This window comes from Delphinapterus leucas, unplaced genomic scaffold (assembly GCF_059928025.1).
Source record: "Delphinapterus leucas isolate spDelLeu-1000000601 "Yukka" unplaced genomic scaffold, BTC_Dleu_Yukka2 spDelLeu_asBTCV2_sq25, whole genome shotgun sequence".
In the NCBI taxonomy this organism is placed as follows: domain Eukaryota; kingdom Metazoa; phylum Chordata; class Mammalia; order Artiodactyla; family Monodontidae; genus Delphinapterus; species Delphinapterus leucas.
Window position 1 is genome coordinate 13,410,083 of NW_028322234.1, and position 17,828 is coordinate 13,427,910.

General features: G+C 60.6%; 2 protein-coding genes across 4 annotated transcripts; both read left to right on the plus strand.

The window, feature by feature from the left end:
• Positions 1-190: 190 nt before the first annotated feature.
• TIMM44 (translocase of inner mitochondrial membrane 44) lies at positions 191-14,342 on the plus strand. Of its 3 annotated transcripts, none has more exons than XM_089905522.1 (13): positions 191-295; positions 2,093-2,194; positions 4,958-5,128; positions 6,112-6,192; positions 6,914-7,063; positions 8,038-8,177; positions 8,471-8,556; positions 9,181-9,273; positions 9,370-9,494; positions 10,869-10,919; positions 12,654-12,743; positions 13,358-13,468; positions 13,649-14,342. In XM_089905522.1, the coding sequence occupies exons 1-13, from the start codon at positions 206-208 to the stop codon at positions 13,982-13,984; spliced, it is 1,626 nt and encodes a 541-aa protein (XP_089761648.1). In that variant the 5' UTR covers positions 191-205; the 3' UTR covers positions 13,985-14,342. The 3 variants fall into 3 exon arrangements, with proteins under 3 accessions (XP_089761648.1, XP_022413037.1, XP_089761649.1); XM_022557329.3 differs by having other exon boundaries at positions 196-295; positions 13,783-14,342; XM_089905523.1 differs by having other exon boundaries at positions 275-295; positions 1,924-2,194.
• A 434-nt stretch (positions 14,343-14,776) lies between these two features.
• On the plus strand, positions 14,777-17,753 carry CTXN1 (cortexin 1). Its single transcript, XM_022557301.3, has 2 exons — positions 14,777-15,089; positions 15,460-17,753. The coding sequence occupies exon 2, from the start codon at positions 15,480-15,482 to the stop codon at positions 15,726-15,728; it is 249 nt and encodes an 82-aa protein (XP_022413009.1). The 5' UTR covers positions 14,777-15,089; positions 15,460-15,479; the 3' UTR covers positions 15,729-17,753.
• Positions 17,754-17,828: the final 75 nt, after the last annotated feature.

Here is a 17,828-nt window from a genome sequence, read left to right on the forward strand (position 1 = left end):
ATTCTGCCCTATCAGAAGCCTAGCTCTCTAGGAATCCCCGCCCACTATTAGGCCACGCCCCCATTGTGGATTTCCCTCCATGGCGCCGCCCTCCTTGGGAGCCCTGTCCAGTGATAGGCCTTTCCCTCCCACAAACCCCACCCGCAGGTCTCGCTTTTCCCAGGCCCAGGCGGCACTAGGCCGACGCGGCGGATGACGCCATCGGATGACGCCCCGAGAAGGTCACACGGGATCTTCCAGCATGGCGGCGGCGGCGGCGGCGGCGTTGCGGGGATGCTGGTGCCGCTGCCCGCGGGTGAGCAGAGTGCGGGGCCGGGGGGGCGGGGGGCGGGCTTAGGGAGCTCCGGACCCGTGACCTCCAGGGCCTCGTTCTCCCCAGGCCTTTGACCCCTTCGGCTCTTCCCTGAGCTCGGCGAGAGGCTAGGAGTTTGGTCGCTGGGTCAGCCGAGGCCGGGGCGGGGGCCCCGGAGCGAGGCCTCGGAACGTGGGTCCCGAAGCAAGGCCGGAGGGCGGGGGCCGGGCGTGCCGGGCCGGGAGCGGATCGCCCCTCACTTCCTGGCTGACCCCATGTGTACCGAGGAGTGAATGGTGTCCGTGGTGCTCAGTGGAGAAAAAGTAGCGAGGAAAAGGCAAAAAACCGTGACAGTCACAGCTCACCTTTATATGCCACGTCCCCCTACCAGGAGCATTTCCTGCATCGCCTCTCTTAATCCTCTGAAAGTGTGGGAGGTAGTTGTCGCCCTGGCTAAGAGCCTGGGCTCATAGATGCCCTGGGGGTCAAGGCGTGTAAAGCGGCTTCAGAAAATAGTACTCACGTTGCAGCTGTTTGTCGCTGTTTCACAGGGTAGGAAGCTGGGAACTCAGAATTGTTAAGCAAGCAGCGCACGGTCTCAAGAGTTTAGTGGGGTGGCTGACCTGGTCCAAAGCTCAGGTCAGTCTGACGCCAGAGCCAGACTCTGGAGGAAGGAAAATATCTGCCAGGAATTTGAGTGTCAGGAGAAAGAAGGTGTTTATGACTCAGGACTGAGCTTTTTTTTCTGGGCTTGCTTGTCTTTTGAGGCAGGTTTTAAAGGTTGAATGTACATGTGTTTGGATTTGGGCACGTCCCAAGGAGAACCACCCTCAGGTTTGGTCCTGCTGGGGGATTTTTCTTCTCAGTGAGACAACCATCCACTTCTATTTCAGGCTGTTGCTGAAGTCAGTGGCTCCAGGATCAATGGGTGTAGGCATTCAGAGGAGTAAAACAAGTTAGTTAAACTCCCAAGAGTTACTGTTGAGTAGCTATAGGAGAGTGTGGCATCTGTGTAAGTTCACGGTGTTGCTTAGAGTGACTGGAGACAGGAAGCATGGAATGGGGAGAGGAAGGGCCCAGGGGATGTGGAAATGGAAGAGTGGTTCTATCAGGTCATTGACATCAGTGTACCTAGCTCCGTGCTGGGTGCTCAGGTGTAGCGTTGAACAGGACCTGCATGGAGCTTCCCTCATGGAGCTTTAAGTTCATCATTTGGTAGGAGAAGAAATGCTTACCAAAGAGGTGCTGCACATGAGGTTAGCAGCATCTTTGCCCAGGTGACGCCCCTAAGTTGCTCTGCTCACATCTCAACCCTGGACCAGGACATGGTAGCTTTATTCCAGGGTTGTGCCTGGGACAAGTTAGCAGTGTTTACCCCTTGAAGCCCAGGCCTCTGGTCCTCCAAGGCTGGCAGAAGTAGGGTGGGCTGGTGAGAGAAGACTGCTTGCCACCAGCATCGAGTCTTAGCCTGCCCATTTTCAGACTAAGGTGTTCAGCTAGACTGGCATATTTAGCCTTCTTCCACCATAGGTTGGCATTTCCTAGGACCCATCGGTTTTCCCCACGTTCAGAGGCAGGAGGGTAGATATGGGCCCCGGAGGTGCAAATCGAGCGTTTTCTCTTTCCACCAGATTCCGCTGGCTTCTCAGAATTTGGGAAGATGGTCAAGCATCTAGCATGGAGCAGATATGTGATAAAAATCGTCAAATGAGTCTCAGACAACCCCTGCTCTTTTAGCGTGGCCTACTTCCTCATCACCCTCTAGTCTAAATGGATCTTTCTCTTTTCTCCCTCAATTAGAGATGCCTTGGAGGTGGAGTCCATTTTCTCTCCAGCCACAACCTAGTGCCACTACCCCATGGTACCTATCAGATGCCCCGGCCGAGTGGAGAGCTGACCCTGGTGAGTGACTCAGGATACAAGCAAGCCGGCAGGAGGGGGAGGTGTGAAAATCAGACCTAGTTGACAGGAGAGAGGGCTGCAGGATGCTGTCCACACTGCTGGGGGTGTCTGATTGGCAGGCATTCCACATCCAAGGTCTTCCGGAGTTACAGAGCCCAGTGGGCCTGGTCCTCTTGGTATCCCGGGAAGTGCTCGACACTGTTAGGGGTAGGGCTCCTGCCTCACACAAAGTAGCGTGTCTCAGCTCTGATGGCTAGAAGGGCATTCCTCTAACTGAGCTGAAATCCACCTCCCGGTGGCTCCCACATGTGGGTCCTTCACTAAGCAAGGCTGTGCCCTCTGCTGGGTGACAGCCCTCTGGGCATTTGAGCAGAGTCACCCATCCATCTCCTGGAGCTGGGTTTCCCCAGGCCATATCTCCCTTCCTCTTTATGTTGTTCCTCACAGAGAGCATTTTCTAGAGCTTTTTTGCCCTCCCTGTCATTTCTCTTCAACCACGTTTCTGTTGGTTCCTTACCACCATGGGGAAGAAAGCCTGAAATCTCACAGTCTCCAAATCCACATGCTCAGGCAGCCCACACCCTCCCTTCCCTTCTGAGTCTCATCTCAGCCCTCTAGCCTCAGCATGCTTTATCTCCCAGATCCTGTCCTGGGGCTGTTGTGGGCTTGGGACATGCCCTTTGGCGCTTCCCCTTAGTTGTCCAGCCCCGCCCTCACCCCCAGTTTGCAGCCCTGGAGTGAGCGGTGGGGCTGCCTCGAGCTGGCGCAGTCCCTGACAGTCTTAGAACTTGGACTTCCCCTGGAGCAAGGCTGGTCAGGGCACATCTGGACCAGACAGCAGCCTGCTGTTGCCAGGCTGGGCCACCGCACCTGTGGGGCAGCACCCAGACTTGCTGCTGCTCTCCCTGGGGCTGGACAGGGACCGGGTAAGCAGTCGCCCCTGAAACTGGTAGGGTGAACCCCCAGCCGCTGCAGCGGACCCCACACACCGGCAGGAGTGGTGGGAGCAGCTGAGCACGTGCGGCTATTTCCCTGTGACTTACTGGCTCACAGTCAGTCTCTAAGCTTTCTCTTTCCCGAGCCTGCACGTAGTTACACGGGGTGGGGGGCGAAGCAGGCATCTACAGCCGGCTGTGTCTGACCCCGAAGCCTGCGTCTCGGGCAGGGCAGTGCCTGGAGCAGGGCCTCAGGCTGTCTTCTGGCCTCTGGGTGTGTTCGGTTGGGTTTTCCTGTGGGGATTGGAGGGGGGACGCTGAGCTCGGGCTCTCAGAGACTGTGATCCTGTGGGCCAAGAGAGGGAGGTTTGTGCCAGTCCCCAGGCCCTTGGGTGACATGTAAAGCCCAGCTGGGGACTCGGGTGTGGCCCCAAAGGAAGAAGTTACCCTGGGCCCAGAAGCCCCTGGAGTAGTGCCTGGGCCGGCTCTTTTGGGATAAGGGGCCACAGAGTCCTTTCAACTCTAGTCCTGGGACGAGGGTCCCTTTGGGTGTTGGCCTTTTCCTTGGGTGGGCGTGTGTGAGGCCCCATGAGGATTCCAAGCTGTGCCTGTTTCTCTCACCCCAGAGAGAGAAGGGGCCTGGCATTTTCTTTTGTTTTTTAATAGACTTTATTTTTTTGAGCAGTTTTAGTTTTACAGGGATATTGAGTGGAAAGTACAGGGCCTGCCCATCAACCTCCTGTCCCCCTCTCCTCCCACCGGGCACGCAGTTTTCCTCCGGTTGTACATCTTGCAGTTAGGGCGGTACATTTGTTAAAACTGATGAGCCAGTATTGACACATTATTGTTGACTTTAGTCTGTGGTTGACATTGGGTTCACTCTCTGTGTTGTACATTTTATGGGTTTGAACAAATGTATAACGTATCTACCGTTAACAGTATGGTTACAGAGTAGTTTCATTGCGGTGAAAATCCTCTGTGCTCTGTCTGTCCACTCTCCCTCCCCTCCTCCAACCCCTGGCAACCACCGGCCTTTTCCTTGTCTTCATAGTTTCACCTTTTCCAGGATCTTAGAGTTGGAATCCTACAGCCTGTGGCCTTTGCAGATTGGCCTCTCTCCTTTAGTGATATGCCCTTAAGGTTCCTCCGCATCTTGTTTTATTGCGATGTAATTGACATAACATGTCATGTGACTCCTGTATTTTTTTCATGGCTTGATAACTCATTTCTTTTTCTTTCTTTTTTTTTTTTGCGGTACGTGGGCCTCTCACTGTTGTGGCCTCTCCCGCTGCGGAGCACAGGCTCCGGACGCGCAGGCTCAGCGGCCATGGCTCACGGGCCCAGCCGCTCCGCGGCATGTGGGATCTTCCCGGACCGGGGCATCGGCAGGCGGACTCCCAACCACTGCACCACCAGGGAAGCCCAACTCATTTCTTTTTCTTGCTGAATATCTTGTCCCACAGTTTACCGCCTGGTGGCTTTTTACTTTGTCTGTTATCTCTTCTAAAAGAGATAACTATTCATTGTGGGGTTTTTTTGCCTTTTGTTTTGCTTTGTTTTGTTTTCGTTGTTGTTTTTGTCCGCACCGAGCAGCCCGCAGGATCCTAGTGCCCCAGCCAGGGATTGAACCCAGGCCCTCGGCAGTGAAAGCGCGGAGTCCTAACCACTGGACTGCCAGGGAATTCACAAATATTGTTTTTATTTATTTTTAATTTTTTATTTATTTATTTATTTTTGGCCACGCCGTGTGGCTTGTATTCATTGTTAAACCTATATCAACGGAAAGGAGAAAATGAAAAATTCTTCGTTCCTTTTACATTCTTTCTAGTCCAGATCCTATTCTTCTGGAAACAGGAAAGGCTTTCTCTCCGGCTTGCTAGATAATATCAAACAAGAATTAGCCAAAAACAAAGAAATGAAAGAAAGTATAAAAAAGTTCCGAGACGAGGCCCGGAAGCTGGAAGAGTCCGATGCGCTCCAGGAAGCCAGGAGGAAATACGTGAGTCCCCTTTGCTCTGAGTCTCCCTGGGCAGTCACACTTGCTCTCAGAGCCAGGAGTTCCCTCCCAGTGCAGTGCTGGGGCGGCCGGGGAGTGAGGGGACAGGAGCAGGCCCCCGGCCCTCCAGTTCAGCCGTGAGACTGCAGCCTTCTCTGCACACGGCCCAGCAGCACTGATGGGGTTTCAGAGCCCTCTCGACCTGCTGCATCAGGATCTGCATCTCCACGGGCCCCTCGGGCACTAGGTTTGAGATACGCTGCTCACTGAAATGGGTAGAAAGTGAGTTGCGGGGCTGGTGTAATTATTATATTAATCACTGCCGCCGTCTCTCATGGAGCAGCTGCCAGGCGCCCGCCAGCGGATGGGCTTGGCGCCCTTTATTTCTCTGCCCTTGAGGGCTCTGCCCGGCGGCACCCCCATCTCACCTGTGGGCAGCTGAGCCTGGGGTTGTGGGCATTTGCCCCAGGCCCCTCGGGGGTTTTGTTCTGTTGGCGCCCCTCCCAGGCCATGGGTGACACCTGTACCCCTGAGTCTCCCCAAGTCACTCACTTGTATGTAACTACCTGTGAGGGATCCGACCCTGCAGGAGATCGCCCTTCCTTTTCATTAAGGAAGAGGAGTGAGCCGAGGTGTCGTCTGGGGGCAGCGCAGGCCGAGCTTGGGGCCGGGTGATGGGGAGGGGGCAGAGCCGGGCAGGATGACGCTGAGAATGCCCCGCCCCGCCCCCAATATATCACTGGTGAGCATATGGGCAAGATCACCCCCTGCTGCCCAGAGGCAGATGCGGGGCCTGGGGCCCTGTGCTCAGGAGGGTCCCTGTCCCAGCCTACAGCCAGGGACCCTGGGGGGCCGGGAGGGGCCGGGTGGACAAGCTGAGGGGGTGGAAGAACGGGGTGTGTCTGGGGAGGAAGGAAGGGACTTCTGAGAAAACGCTTCTTTAGACTGTGTGTCGCAACACAAAGATACAACATCCTTTACCCTAGAGAACCATTGAATCAGAAACCATGCGGACGGGCGAGGTGATCAGGAAGAAGCTGGGGGAGATCACCGGCACCGTGAAGGAGGTAATGGCCTCCGGACCCCCAAGGCCCCTTAGGGCCTCCGGAGCCCATCTGTTCCTCACCTCTGGCGGAGGAGTCAGGGAGCAATGCTGGGGGCAGCCGGGGGTGAGCAGGCAGGGGAGGCTGCCTGGTCGGGAGGCTTCCGGAATCAAAGTGCAGGATGCCTTTGGGAAGGAGGGAGACCTCAGACTAACCCACAGGCCTGCGAGTCACCACTTAGGTTAGAAGCCTCTGAACTACAAGCAAGAACAGGAGGTTGAAAGGAGGATGCTTTTCTTCCTGCCTTAGGCTAGAAGGAAGCTGGGACCCTGCACGCCCCACCCCCCACCCCGAGAGGGTGGAGGTGGGGGTGAGACTCCTAGAGGGCCTGGGAGACTTTCTTTTTGTTGCTTCTCTTGGGCTGGAGAGAGGGGCAGGGCTTTACCTCGAGGCCAGCCCAGCGTGCTGGACACACCTACTTCCCCTTTGTGTCCTGACCCCGGGGCTGCTGCTCCTGTGCTGTCCTTCCTGCGTGTTCCAGGCCGGAGCCCTAGGGTCCAGCACCCCAGAAATCGTAGGCAGCCTTCTGGGGCATGTGCACCCCAGTCTTGGCTCCGTGAGCCAGATGGGCTCAGGACACCTGCTCCCGCCCTCTGGAGGCCGGGTCTGCTGTTAGCTCGGGGGGAGCTCCTGCAGGCCCCCACCGGGTGCCACGCCAACACCTCCCTCTTCTCTGTCTCAGTAGAGTCTTGACGAAGTCAGTAAAAGTGACCTTGGCCGGAAAATCAAGGAGGGTGTGGAAGAAGCAGCCAAGACCGCCAAGCAGTCGGCTGAGTCTGTGTCCAAAGGTGGGGAGAAGCTTGGCAGGACCGCCGCCTTCAAAGCCCTCTCCCAGGTGAGCTGGGCTGGGGCTTGTGCCCGCGGGCTCTCTGGGCTCAGCCCCGAGAGACCTCACCGAGGGCTGCAGGGCACACCATGCCTCAGCCCCTCCTGGCTGAGCAGCCTCGGGCAAGTCACAGCCCCTAGGGAGCTACACATAACCCAATGTCAGCTGCTGACACCCTTAGCTCACATCCAGAACCCAGAGACTGTCGGGCTCTGGGTCACTTGAGGTCCTGAATTCATTCCGTAAATATCACTTACCACACGCTGGGCCCTCTACTGGCCATGGGGCCTCAGGAGAGAAGGTCCGAGTTCTTGCTCTCAAAGGATCCTGGGACAGGAATAGGGACAGGGAAGGGGCAGGCAGTTCCAAGTAACACATGACAGAGGAACGCTTGGGGAAGGCGCCGGGCCAGGAGAGCGGGCATCACCGGCTCGGGGTGCCCCACGCAGCTAGGTGTGGCCAGAGTGGCTGCAGGGACATCAGAGGGTCCTGGAGGCTGTGCGGGGGAGTTTAGGTTCATCCTGAAAGCACAGCCTCCCAGTGAGGATTCCGGCAGCAGCTCAGAGGAGGCCGGAGAGTGCCTTGGGTGATGGAGCCAGGAGGGAAATGGGCTCCAGAGGTTTGCGGAGGTGGGATCCAGAGGCTGGGTCAGCTCGGATGGAGGTGGTGGGGCAGAGGCAGCCTCTAAGGACGCCTGTCCGGTTTCTGGTCCATGTGAAGGAATGTTTCCAGCGAGAGTGTGGAATCGGCCTCAGAATGTGAGGGTCATCTGGGGGCAGCTCTTGGCGGGGGGCAGGTGGGGGCAGAAGTCAGAGCTGGGGTCTCCCCTCTGCCTCCCCCCGAGGCTTGGGCGTGTCCTTGCCCTGCACCTGCGAGTCACATGACCTTGAGACCTGGGAGGCATGGCCCCGGGGTGGGTCCACAGCTGCTGGTCTGGGGTGTTGGGGAGCCCCAGCTCCCACATGGCCGGCTGTGCTCTGCAGGGTGTGGAGTCCGTCAAGAAGGAGATCGACGAGAGTGTCCTGGGGCAGACCGGGCCCTACAGGCGGCCCGAGCGGCTCAGGAAAAGGAAAGAGTTCTCGGGAGAGAAATTCAAGGAAGAGAAAGTGTTTGAGGCCAATGAGTAGGTACCAGACCTGCCAAGGGGCCACCTCTCACCACCTCCCTTTGCAGCACCTGCACTGCTGTCCGTTTCCCAGGACCCACAGAGGGTTCCTACCCAAGTCAGTTTGTGGGGTTTCTTTCTGCTCGAGGTTCCCAGGCACCCTGAGAGAACCGGGAGGGGAAGGGTAGGGTGGCAGGAAGGGGGAAAGAGAAGGCAAGAGGCCGGGGTCATCACACCGTCCTGCTGCCCCCTCTTGCCGTGAGCGGAGCGGCTCCCGGGCTGCGCTCACTGGCTTCCCCGATCTTCCCCAGGGAGGCCCTGGGAGTCGTGCTGCACAAGGACTCCAAGTGGTATCAGCAGTGGAAGGACTTCAGGGACAACAACGTGGTGTTTAATCGTGAGTGTTCCCATCTCAGAGAATTGCCTGACGGCAGGCCGGTGACGGACACTTACCAAGTGCTCCCCAAGGGCCGGGCACAAGACAGAGGAGGAGGCCGGGGTCAGAGAGGACCAGTCACTCCCACAGGGTTGCCCAGCGAGTGAGCAGCGGAGCGCAGGCCTGAGGCGGCCTGAGGGGAAGCGCCCAGTACCTCTCGGGCGGCGGGCTACCGCCGTCAGGGCTGGGCCACCACCTTGGCAGGAGCCAGTGTCGTTGTGAGGCAGCCAGGTGCACGCGCCAGCCACCCCTCCATGTGAACTTGGCCTCGAAACACCCCCTCACGGGCCAGGAGCCAGCTCAAGGCCCAGAGCTCTCTGCTCAGTCTGGGGCACGTGGCTTCCCAGGCGCTGACAGGGAGCCCTGGCCCCCCTCAGGTGAGGATGTCCAGAGGCCTGTGTTCCCTCAGTAGCGAAAGCCGCAGCCAGGAGGGGTGGTGCCCGGCGTTCACTCGGCTCCCCTCAGCCCCTGGCGGAGGGGTCTCTGCAGCCTCCCAGGGTCGGCCAGCAGGCTCGGAGGGGGCTGCGATGGAGTGGGTGTGTCTCTCCGGAAGGGGCCCATGACCCCATCCGCCACCCCCGACAGGGTTCTTCGAGATGAAGATGAAGTATGACGAAAGCGACAACGCTTTCATCCGGGCGTCCCGCCTGCTGACAGACAAGGTCACAGACTTGCTGGGTGAGTGGGCTGCCCCAGGACCGTCCCCGCACAGCCCGAGCCGGCGGTGGGAGGGGGTCCCAGACCCTCACCCCACTCCTGGCTCGGCTGCCCCAGGGGGCCTGTTCTCGAAGACGGAGATGTCGGAGGTGCTCACGGAGATCCTGCGGGTGGACCCCGCCTTCGACAAGGACCGCTTTCTGCAGCAGTGTGAGAACGACATCATCCCCAACGTCCTGGAGGTGGGTGTGCGGCTGGCAGGGCCGCGGCCCTGTGGAGAGTTCTGGCGGGGCCGCTTGGCTGTGGACAGGGCTTCTGAGCGGAGAGGTGGCTCCAGTGTTGACAGAGGCCTGAGCACCCCACACGCCCAGCCCTTGTTAGTCAAGCAGCTCAAGAAAGCCAGGCCGCTGTGGTCTCCTGCAGCCCCCGCTGGTCCCTGGGCCGGTGCCCTGACCATTCTTACATCGCCCACAGGGTGTGTCTGCCCCAGGGACTGAGTTTCTCACCCACTGGAGCCTGGAGCCCCGTGGCTTGTTTCCCTCGAGCTGTCTTCCTGAAGTTGTTCCCTTGAAGCTGCCAGGGGCCAGGTGTTTGTCTCCCAGAGGCCAGGGGCCTTTCAGGAGTTGGGAGAAGCCGGCTGCTGCTTCAAGGGTGCGGGGGCAGCGCATGACTCAGGGCAGGGAGGCGGGACCAGCACAGCAGCCCAGGGGCCTTTCCTCTCTGGGAGCCCTGAAGCTCATCTTCTGGTCTTCTCACCTCTCCTTTTGGCACATAAACAAGGAGGAGGCGACTTGCTCAAGGCCACCCTCCTCGAGGCCCCCCCCGCCCCAAGCTGGGGCTAGAGCCTAGGCATCCTGCAGCCCAGCCAAGCCAGGGGCTGTTGGCACGGCCTTAGTGGGACCGCAGGCAGCCCATCCAGCCCCGTGAGAATGTCCATCCCTTCCTCCCGCACCGCGTCTGCCTGGCCCCCTCTCCCGCCTCCGAGTTCCCAGATCCCTCACGACACTTGGCGGGGTTGGGAGGAGGTGAAAGTGTAGCATTTCCCCAAAGCAGCAGCCCAAGCACGGGCAGAATCTTCTGGGCTGAGATTATCTCAGCCCCCAGATTCCCTGTGGTTTCCCACCAGCATCTCACCACCCCACTCCCCCCAAAACCCACCCTCTCCCTCACCAGATCCAGCCCTGTCTCTGGGTTCCTGTGGAAGCTTCTCTCATTGCACCCTGGGAACCCTCCCCTGCACTTCCCCTCTGCCCCGTGCCGCGTGGACCTGGCTGCCTAAGGCTTCTTTGTCCCCAGGGGAGGTAGAATGCCCTGCCTGGCCTCCTTGGGTCGGTTTCCCAGCCAGGGCAAGAGCCCCAAACGCTGCCACCTTCCTTTTCCTTCCAGCAGGCCGTTGGGACCCAGCCTGGGCTGCCCCGTTGTCACTTGCGGGGGCTCTGCTCCCACTGCTGCAGCCTGGCCCAGTCTCCCTTCCCCAGACTAGGACCCGGAGGCTGGGGCCGGGGGTCTGCAGAGGAAAGGTTCTAACTGGAGAGTATTCTCCAGAGTTTACCTGCCTCAAAAGCCCACTCTCATTCTCACACTTTTTTTTTTTTTTTTTGCTGTTCCCTTTTTAGGCCATGATTTCTGGAGAGCTCGACATTCTCAAAGACTGGTGCTATGAAGCTGTAAGTGCTTGCTTGCTTTCCCCCCCTATTTAGGCCTCAGAAGAAATCACAGTTCAGGGGAGATCTGCTTGGGTGGCTCAGTCCGAGAAGGGCTGAGATGTCAGGGGTGGGGGTGGCTACAGGCTGGGGGCCCAGGGGTCAGGGGGTGGGCAGAAAGGGACGGCGGATAACTCGGAGGGTGCATTCGATGTTCCCTCAGTGCACGGGGGTCGTGGGTGCTGGCGGGCAAGTGGGGTTTGAGGCCCCACAGCCTCCCTTCCCTGGGCCGGAGTTACATCATCGGGCTCATCTCATGGGGGTCGTGAGGATGCTTTGGGGACACAAGGGCAGCGCTCCAGCACATGCAGCGCTGGATGTATTCATTAGCTGTTCCCATTGCAAGATCCTCAAACACATCCAAACAGACGTTGATAGATTCCCACCCGGGAAGAGCCGCGTGTCCTGACGAGGCCCGGCTGCTTCCTGGAGTCCGGGCTCTGGGCCCCGGGCCACAGGCCACCCTGGGCTGCTTGGCGGCAGCTCAGGCGTCCTTGGGAGCATCCTGTCGGCACTGCCCCTTCCTGGCAGCCTCCCCATCCCCGTCATCAGGCCACCTCACCCCACCCTGCTCACTCCCTGACCTGTGTCTTCACAGCATTTGTTCCCCCCGTCCCTCCCCCACCAGCTTCTTGATACTGAGCAATCCAGAGTCTCTTTTGGCTGATTTTATTCTGTACCCAGCTCACAAACAACTTGAAAAAGCAGAGGAGAAGATGTCAGGTTTCCTTGTTAAATACTCCCCTGCACGGTGACTAATCCAGCGGGCATTTATGAGCGGTTTGGTTTTTGTTGTTATTTTGTTTTTTTTTTTTTACTTTGGGACCATTAGGATGTAGCTGGTTATCTTTGCCAGCAAGCTGCTGCTGGTGCCCCTGGAAACGCAGCTGAAGTTGCAGCCGCTCACACAGGGGTGTTTTGAAAGTGTCATCTTTAAGAAACCACACAAGATTGGCGCTTTTTTTTTTTCACTTGGTGGATCAGTTACTTCCATAAAGAGTGGATGCTGTTGGAATGTCTTCTGTCATGGTTGCTTGTTGAGATATAAAGCTGCTGGCTGCTGTGTCCCAGGCCTGGGAGCAGGCACAAGAGGGTTAGGGTGTCATCTGGGGCACCACTGCCCTGGTAAGAGGAAGAGGCTGCCAGTGGCCGAGACCCGCCCACAGGGGCTGGTCAGTGACAAGGCAGTAGACCCAGGTAGTTCACCCCAGAGCAGCCGCGGGGTAGGATGAATCCTAGAAAAAGCGTTTGGTTCCAGGCCAAGATTCACAGTGAGGTGAACATGGGAGTGTTCGGGGTCAGCCAGAGAGGCCTCGACTTACCTCTGGGAGTGTATTCCAGATCGCGTTCCCGGAGAATTAACCAGACTCACTGATTAATACCGCTTTCAATAACGTTGATACGGTGCTGTCTTTATAATGAGAGGGCAGTGTGTGATTCGAGCCAGCCAACGGGTGGCACCGGCCTCCCTGCTTGGACCCATGCTCCTGGCATCTGCCACTCCTGGCGCCGCACGCCCAGGAGCCGGGAGCCATTTCTGGAAGGTACAAGAGCTGAAAGCCTGAAACCCCATGGTGAGCTCGCCCTCAGGGAGCTTCCCGAGACACCGCAACAGCCCCCGGCTCCCCTGCGATGCAGTGCCTTGGCCTGGCTCGCACGGTGGCCGGCCATACGGTTGTGTCTGGCTTCTTGTTGCAGACCTACAGCCAGTTGGCCCACCCGATCCAGCAGGCCAAGGCGCTGGGCCTCCAGTTCCACTCCCGCATCCTGGACATCGACAACATCGACGTGAGTGCCTCTTCCGGGGGCCCAGGTGGACCCCAGGGTGGGCAGGGGTGCTTCTCTGAATTGCGCTCAGCTGGGAGGGTTGAGCTCCCCCTCCCTGGAGGAGTTCCAGTGCTTGGATTAAGTGACCTCCAGGGTCCCTTTCAGTGGAAGGTTTCCACAGTCTTGCTGTCGGGAATTCTCAGGCAAGTGGTGGCCCAGGGGGTGCTGTTGCCCAGACCCAGGGTCCCCTGAGGCCCCTGAAGCCAGGGCTATCCCTGCACCTTAACTGAGGAGGCTTTGTCAGGACCGCTCAGGTCCCCCACTGGGCTGCTCTGCCACGATCCCCTCGATTTCCTCCCCGTGGGGAGCTGAAGGCACACCCACCACACCTGTGTGCGAGACAGCCGGCTCCGAGAGGCCATTACACGCCTGCACCGCCTCAGTGTGCGGAGCCTGTGTGGGTCCTCGGTGGTTCACATTCTTCCTCACAATTGAGAAGTGCCCGCCCAGAAACGGGCCAGTGGCAGGTGGCAGCCCTGGGGTGCTGAAGCAGGGGTCTGCACCTGGAGGGGGGAGCGGCAGTGCAGGGGCTGGGGACCATTCTCAGGCCTGCCTGCCCTGTCGTGCCCCTGCAGTTGGCCATGGGCAAGATGATGGAGCAGGGCCCTGTGCTGATCATCACCTTCCAGGCCCAGCTGGTGATGGTGATCAAGAATCCCAAAGGCGAGGTGGTCGAGGGTGACCCGGTGAGTGAGTGGGGGAGGGGATGGGGCGGGAACACGCAGTGAGGCCAGTTGAGAGTCAGGGCTTGCGGCGGCGTGGCAGGGCAGCCCCTTGAGCTGGGCCTGGTGGAGGGTAGCTGATCTCTCCAGTTTGACCAAGTCCTGAGTTACAGCCTCCGTCCCTGCCTCTGCTCTGGACCCCAGACCCCGCAGCACCACTCCCTGGTCCCTCCCAGTGCCCTGATCTGGCAGCGTCTCTCTCCGTGCCCTGCGCTCGTCCTGGAGTGGGTGCCGGGCTCGCACCCTGCCTTTAGCCCCACCCTTCCCCGATTCTGCAGGACAAGGTACTGCGAATGCTGTGCGTGTGGGCTCTCTGCCGAGACCAGGGCGAGCTCAACCCCTATGCGGCCTGGCGGCTCTTGGACATCTCTGCCTCCAGCACAGAGCAGGTCCTCTGAGCGCAGCAGCCACGAGTGGGGCCTCGGGGCTGGATCGTCACTGCAGACACACGGGGGACTGGTGTCCACCTGCAGCAACTAGACCTCTGGGGACAAGACTGTCAGCTGTGCCCCCGCCGTGCCAGGACTGCTGCAGAGCTAGCGGGATGCGGCGGGGAAGGGAGGGGCTGCTGTGCACAACGCCAGCCCCAGCACCGCCCCTCTGCCCCATGGGGGCTGCTTGGGCCATGGGCACCCAGGCTACGGGCAGTGCCCAGAGGCCCCCAGCCCAGGGGTACCCTCCCAGGACCCAGTGGTGCGGCCTGGGCCCACTGGCCGCATCAGCCAGGCCGTTTCAGCCTTTTTTTTTTTTTTTTTTTTTTTTTAACAGTGCCCTTATTATTATCCTATACATACGCAGAGATTTGGAAATAATAAAACACCAAAGTGCAGGAGAGCAACCTGGGTAGTCCAAGGTGTCTGTCACTGGGGTGAGGGGAGCTGGGACTGGGGGTGGGCAGCCCAGTGGTCATGGGGCGGCGGTCATGGTCACTGAAGGAACTACAGAAGAGGGGGAGGACTCGCCTGGACGGGACCCTGCCCACCCTGAGTATGTTGTCAGGGCGGGGTGGGGGGGGAGGAAGGAGACTGGAAAAGCTACGGAGGTTTTTAGTGACCTGGCTGGGGTTGCTTGAGGGTTGGGGTCCCCGAGGCTGGAGGACCTTAAGCGCCTGTATGAGTTTTGGGGGCACTGGGATCCCCCAAACAGGGAGTCTGAGGGGTCGGTTGCAGAGGAGAATGGGGCTGTGGGAGCTGGAGTCGGGCTGGGTGGCTTTGGGGGGGTGCCTGTGGGGGTGGGAGGGCGAGGCCCTCGGTGCTCATGGTTCTTTGGGGCCGGTGGTCTCCCCGGCGCCTCTGGGCGGGGCCCGGTTCTCCCGGAGGACGGGGCGGGGTCGCGGGCCCGAGCGCCGCTCCCTGCGCAGCCTCCGCCCCCCGCGGCGGCCCCGCCCCCGTCGCCATGGGAACAGCCGCGGCGGCCCGGCTGGCGCGGAGCTCGCCTGCCTCGGTCTCCGCCGCTCCAGGGGCGGGTGGGGTGGGCAGAGTCCGGGCCGCCGCCGCGGCCACAGGGGAGAGACCAGGAGCGGGTGCGGGTCCCGGAAGAGAGCGCGGCTGCCGGCCGCTTGGTCCCGGTCCCGGTCGAGGCCAGGGTGAGGGGCGCGGCGGGGCGGGGGCGGTGGCGGTGGGGGAGGGGGGTCCCCAGGACGCAAGAACAAAGGGAGCGGGGTGGGGGAACCGGGTCTCGCCCCCCACCACGCAGCCCGGGCCGCGCGTTCGCACCTGTTGTGCGCGGGCCGGCCGGGTCGGGGTTTTCTCTCCTTGCTCTTAGCGTCCCCACCTGCGCGCACGCCCGGAGTTGGGTGCCCGCGGGCCAGGCATGGGCGTAGCCAGGGGACAAAGGCGCGGGCGGGGGCTGGGGCTCGGCAGGGTGTGGGGGGGGCGCGGCGGGTGGGGACGACGCGGGGGCGCGGGAAGGCGCAGCTTCATCCCTGCCTCCCGGGCGGGCCCCCTCCTCCGCAGGGCGCGCGGCGATGTGAGCCATGAGCGCGACGTGGACGCTGTCCCCCGAGCCGCTGCCGCCATCGACGGGGCCCCCGGTGGGAGCGGGCCTGGACGCGGAGCAGCGCACCGTTTTCGCCTTCGTGCTGTGCCTGCTCGTGGTGCTGGTGCTGCTGATGGTTCGCTGCGTGCGTATCCTGCTCGACCCCTACAGCCGCATGCCCGCCTCGTCCTGGACAGACCACAAGGAGGCGCTCGAGCGCGGGCAGTTCGACTACGCGCTGGTCTGAGCGGTGCGGCGCCCTCGGCCGGCCCTCCGCGGGGGTCTCTCTCCCGGGGCCGATCCGACGGTGCGCCGCCGGGCCTGGACCGCGCTCAGGATCCTGCCCCCGAGCCCGCAGCCCGAGGGGGGAGGGCGTCAAGAGAAGTCCAACCCCTCCCCCCTCACACCCCTCCCATCTTCCCTCCTGGCCAGGCCGGAGCCCCACTTCGTGCCTTTATCCCGCCCTGTCCTCTCTCCGTAACTCACCGGCCCGGCTGGCCCCCGACTCTAAAGCCTGGGTGGGAAGAGGACGCCCGCCCCTCCGCCCCCAGCGTGTAGGTGGCTCTGCTACTGCCCTGCCGCCGAGCATGAGTGTCATGTCCGCTCCCGGGTTCGGGGACCCCCGTGTCCCTTCCCCTCCCTCCCCTGTCCTCTGGCCATCCTCACTCCCCCGCCGCCCGCCCCCCTTAAGTGTTGAGCCCCTCCTCGGGCTCCGGGCCTGCGGGCTCTCCTGGGCCCATGAGGTGGACGCTGCATACCAATATGCCCTGCGGGGCCTGCTCCGGAGACAGTGACTGAAGAGCGACAATGGCTGCTGTGTCCAGGATGCGAGCCTCCTTCCATGAGGGGGAGAGGGCAGACAGGCTCCCTCCCGCCCCCAGCCCAGGCCCCAGTTCAGGTCAGCGCGCCCCTCCCTCTGTCACCACCTCCACCCCTCATTGGCCCTCCTGCCACCTCCCCCTGGTCCCTCCTGCAACCCCCCCTCCCAGGCCCTCCCCTTGCTTTCTCACTCCTCCCTGCCTCTGAGCCCATGGTATTAATAAAAGCTGTTATTGAGCGCTTACTGCATGCCAAGCAGCGTGCTGAGGTAGCTCCTCCTGTACTTGGTCTGTTCTCTTTTCAGGACCCTGTTAGCATCCTCATTCTACAGGCCAGGGGACTCGGGTCCAGGCAGGTTGAGTGACCTGCCTATAGCTGGCTTCTAGCCAGGCTAGAATTTGAACCCAGGGCTGACTTCTGCACACTCTTAACAGTTGCCCAGGGCTGCGAAACACCCAGATGTACACTCTGGGGGACCAAGGCATAATCCATCCCCCTCGCTCCAGGAACAGCCAAGACCACCCTTCTTTCCCTTGACTTGAGGAGACTCTGGGGGCCATGGAATGGACTTAGGCTAGTAGGGAGCCTGGATGGGGTGCCCTCAGCCAGCTCTGGAGGTTGTCGCCAAGAACTGGCACGGCCTTCTGGTACTGTGACCACACCCGCAGCCCCAAACCTCTCTGGCCTGGTCCCTCTGTCCCACCATCAGCATGTGCACTTTGCACACCACGGGGCTGGTGCTGTGAGTCCTTGGGCATGGAGTGGGCTGGCTCCGCTCCACGGCCCGCCTGCGAGATGTGTTGTGCGCCCCCGGGGGGGAGCCGTGTGCAGTGTGTGTGGGGAGAGATGAGCGGTGCTATAAAAGGAAGGCTGTGTGAATGCACAGGCTCTGCGAACAGAAAATTCACTGGCTCTCAGAGGACTGGTTCGATTTGGGGGAAGGTGGTGCCGTAGGAGGACACCCGGTTCCCCCACCCGACCCTCACCAACCTGCCCCTGAATCCACACGCTCATCGAGGCTGAGGGAGGGGGGCCCTGTGCAGGGGGACCTGGCAGCACCTCTGGGACTTGGAGACCTTGGGTCACGGCCAGGACCCCAGCCCCCTCCTCCACCCAGCTCTGCTCCCCCTTTCCTGCTCCTAAGGCCCCTAGAGCTCTCCCTCCCTCCCCCACTTGCTTCCCCAAGGCTACCTCAGGGACTCACTCCCCTCCCTCCAACTTCCTGCCACATGGGCAGCCCACCTTTAACCCTCCTGTGGTCAGGAGTCCAGCTCCCCCGACCTGGCCACCCTCACTCTGCTAGCCTCTCCCCTCCATCTGTATGATGGAGGGTCATCGGGCTCTGAAAACCTTTCCCCAACATGGGTCAGGCTCAGGCCTAGACCCTCCAAACAATCACCAAGGGTCCCCTCACAGCCAAGCCAAGGTCGCTCCAGATGGCATCAGACTGGACCTGGTGCAGTGGCCTTTACCGAAAACCACACCCTCCTCCCTGGCATGTCCCCGCTCCGTCCCCAGGACTCCAAGC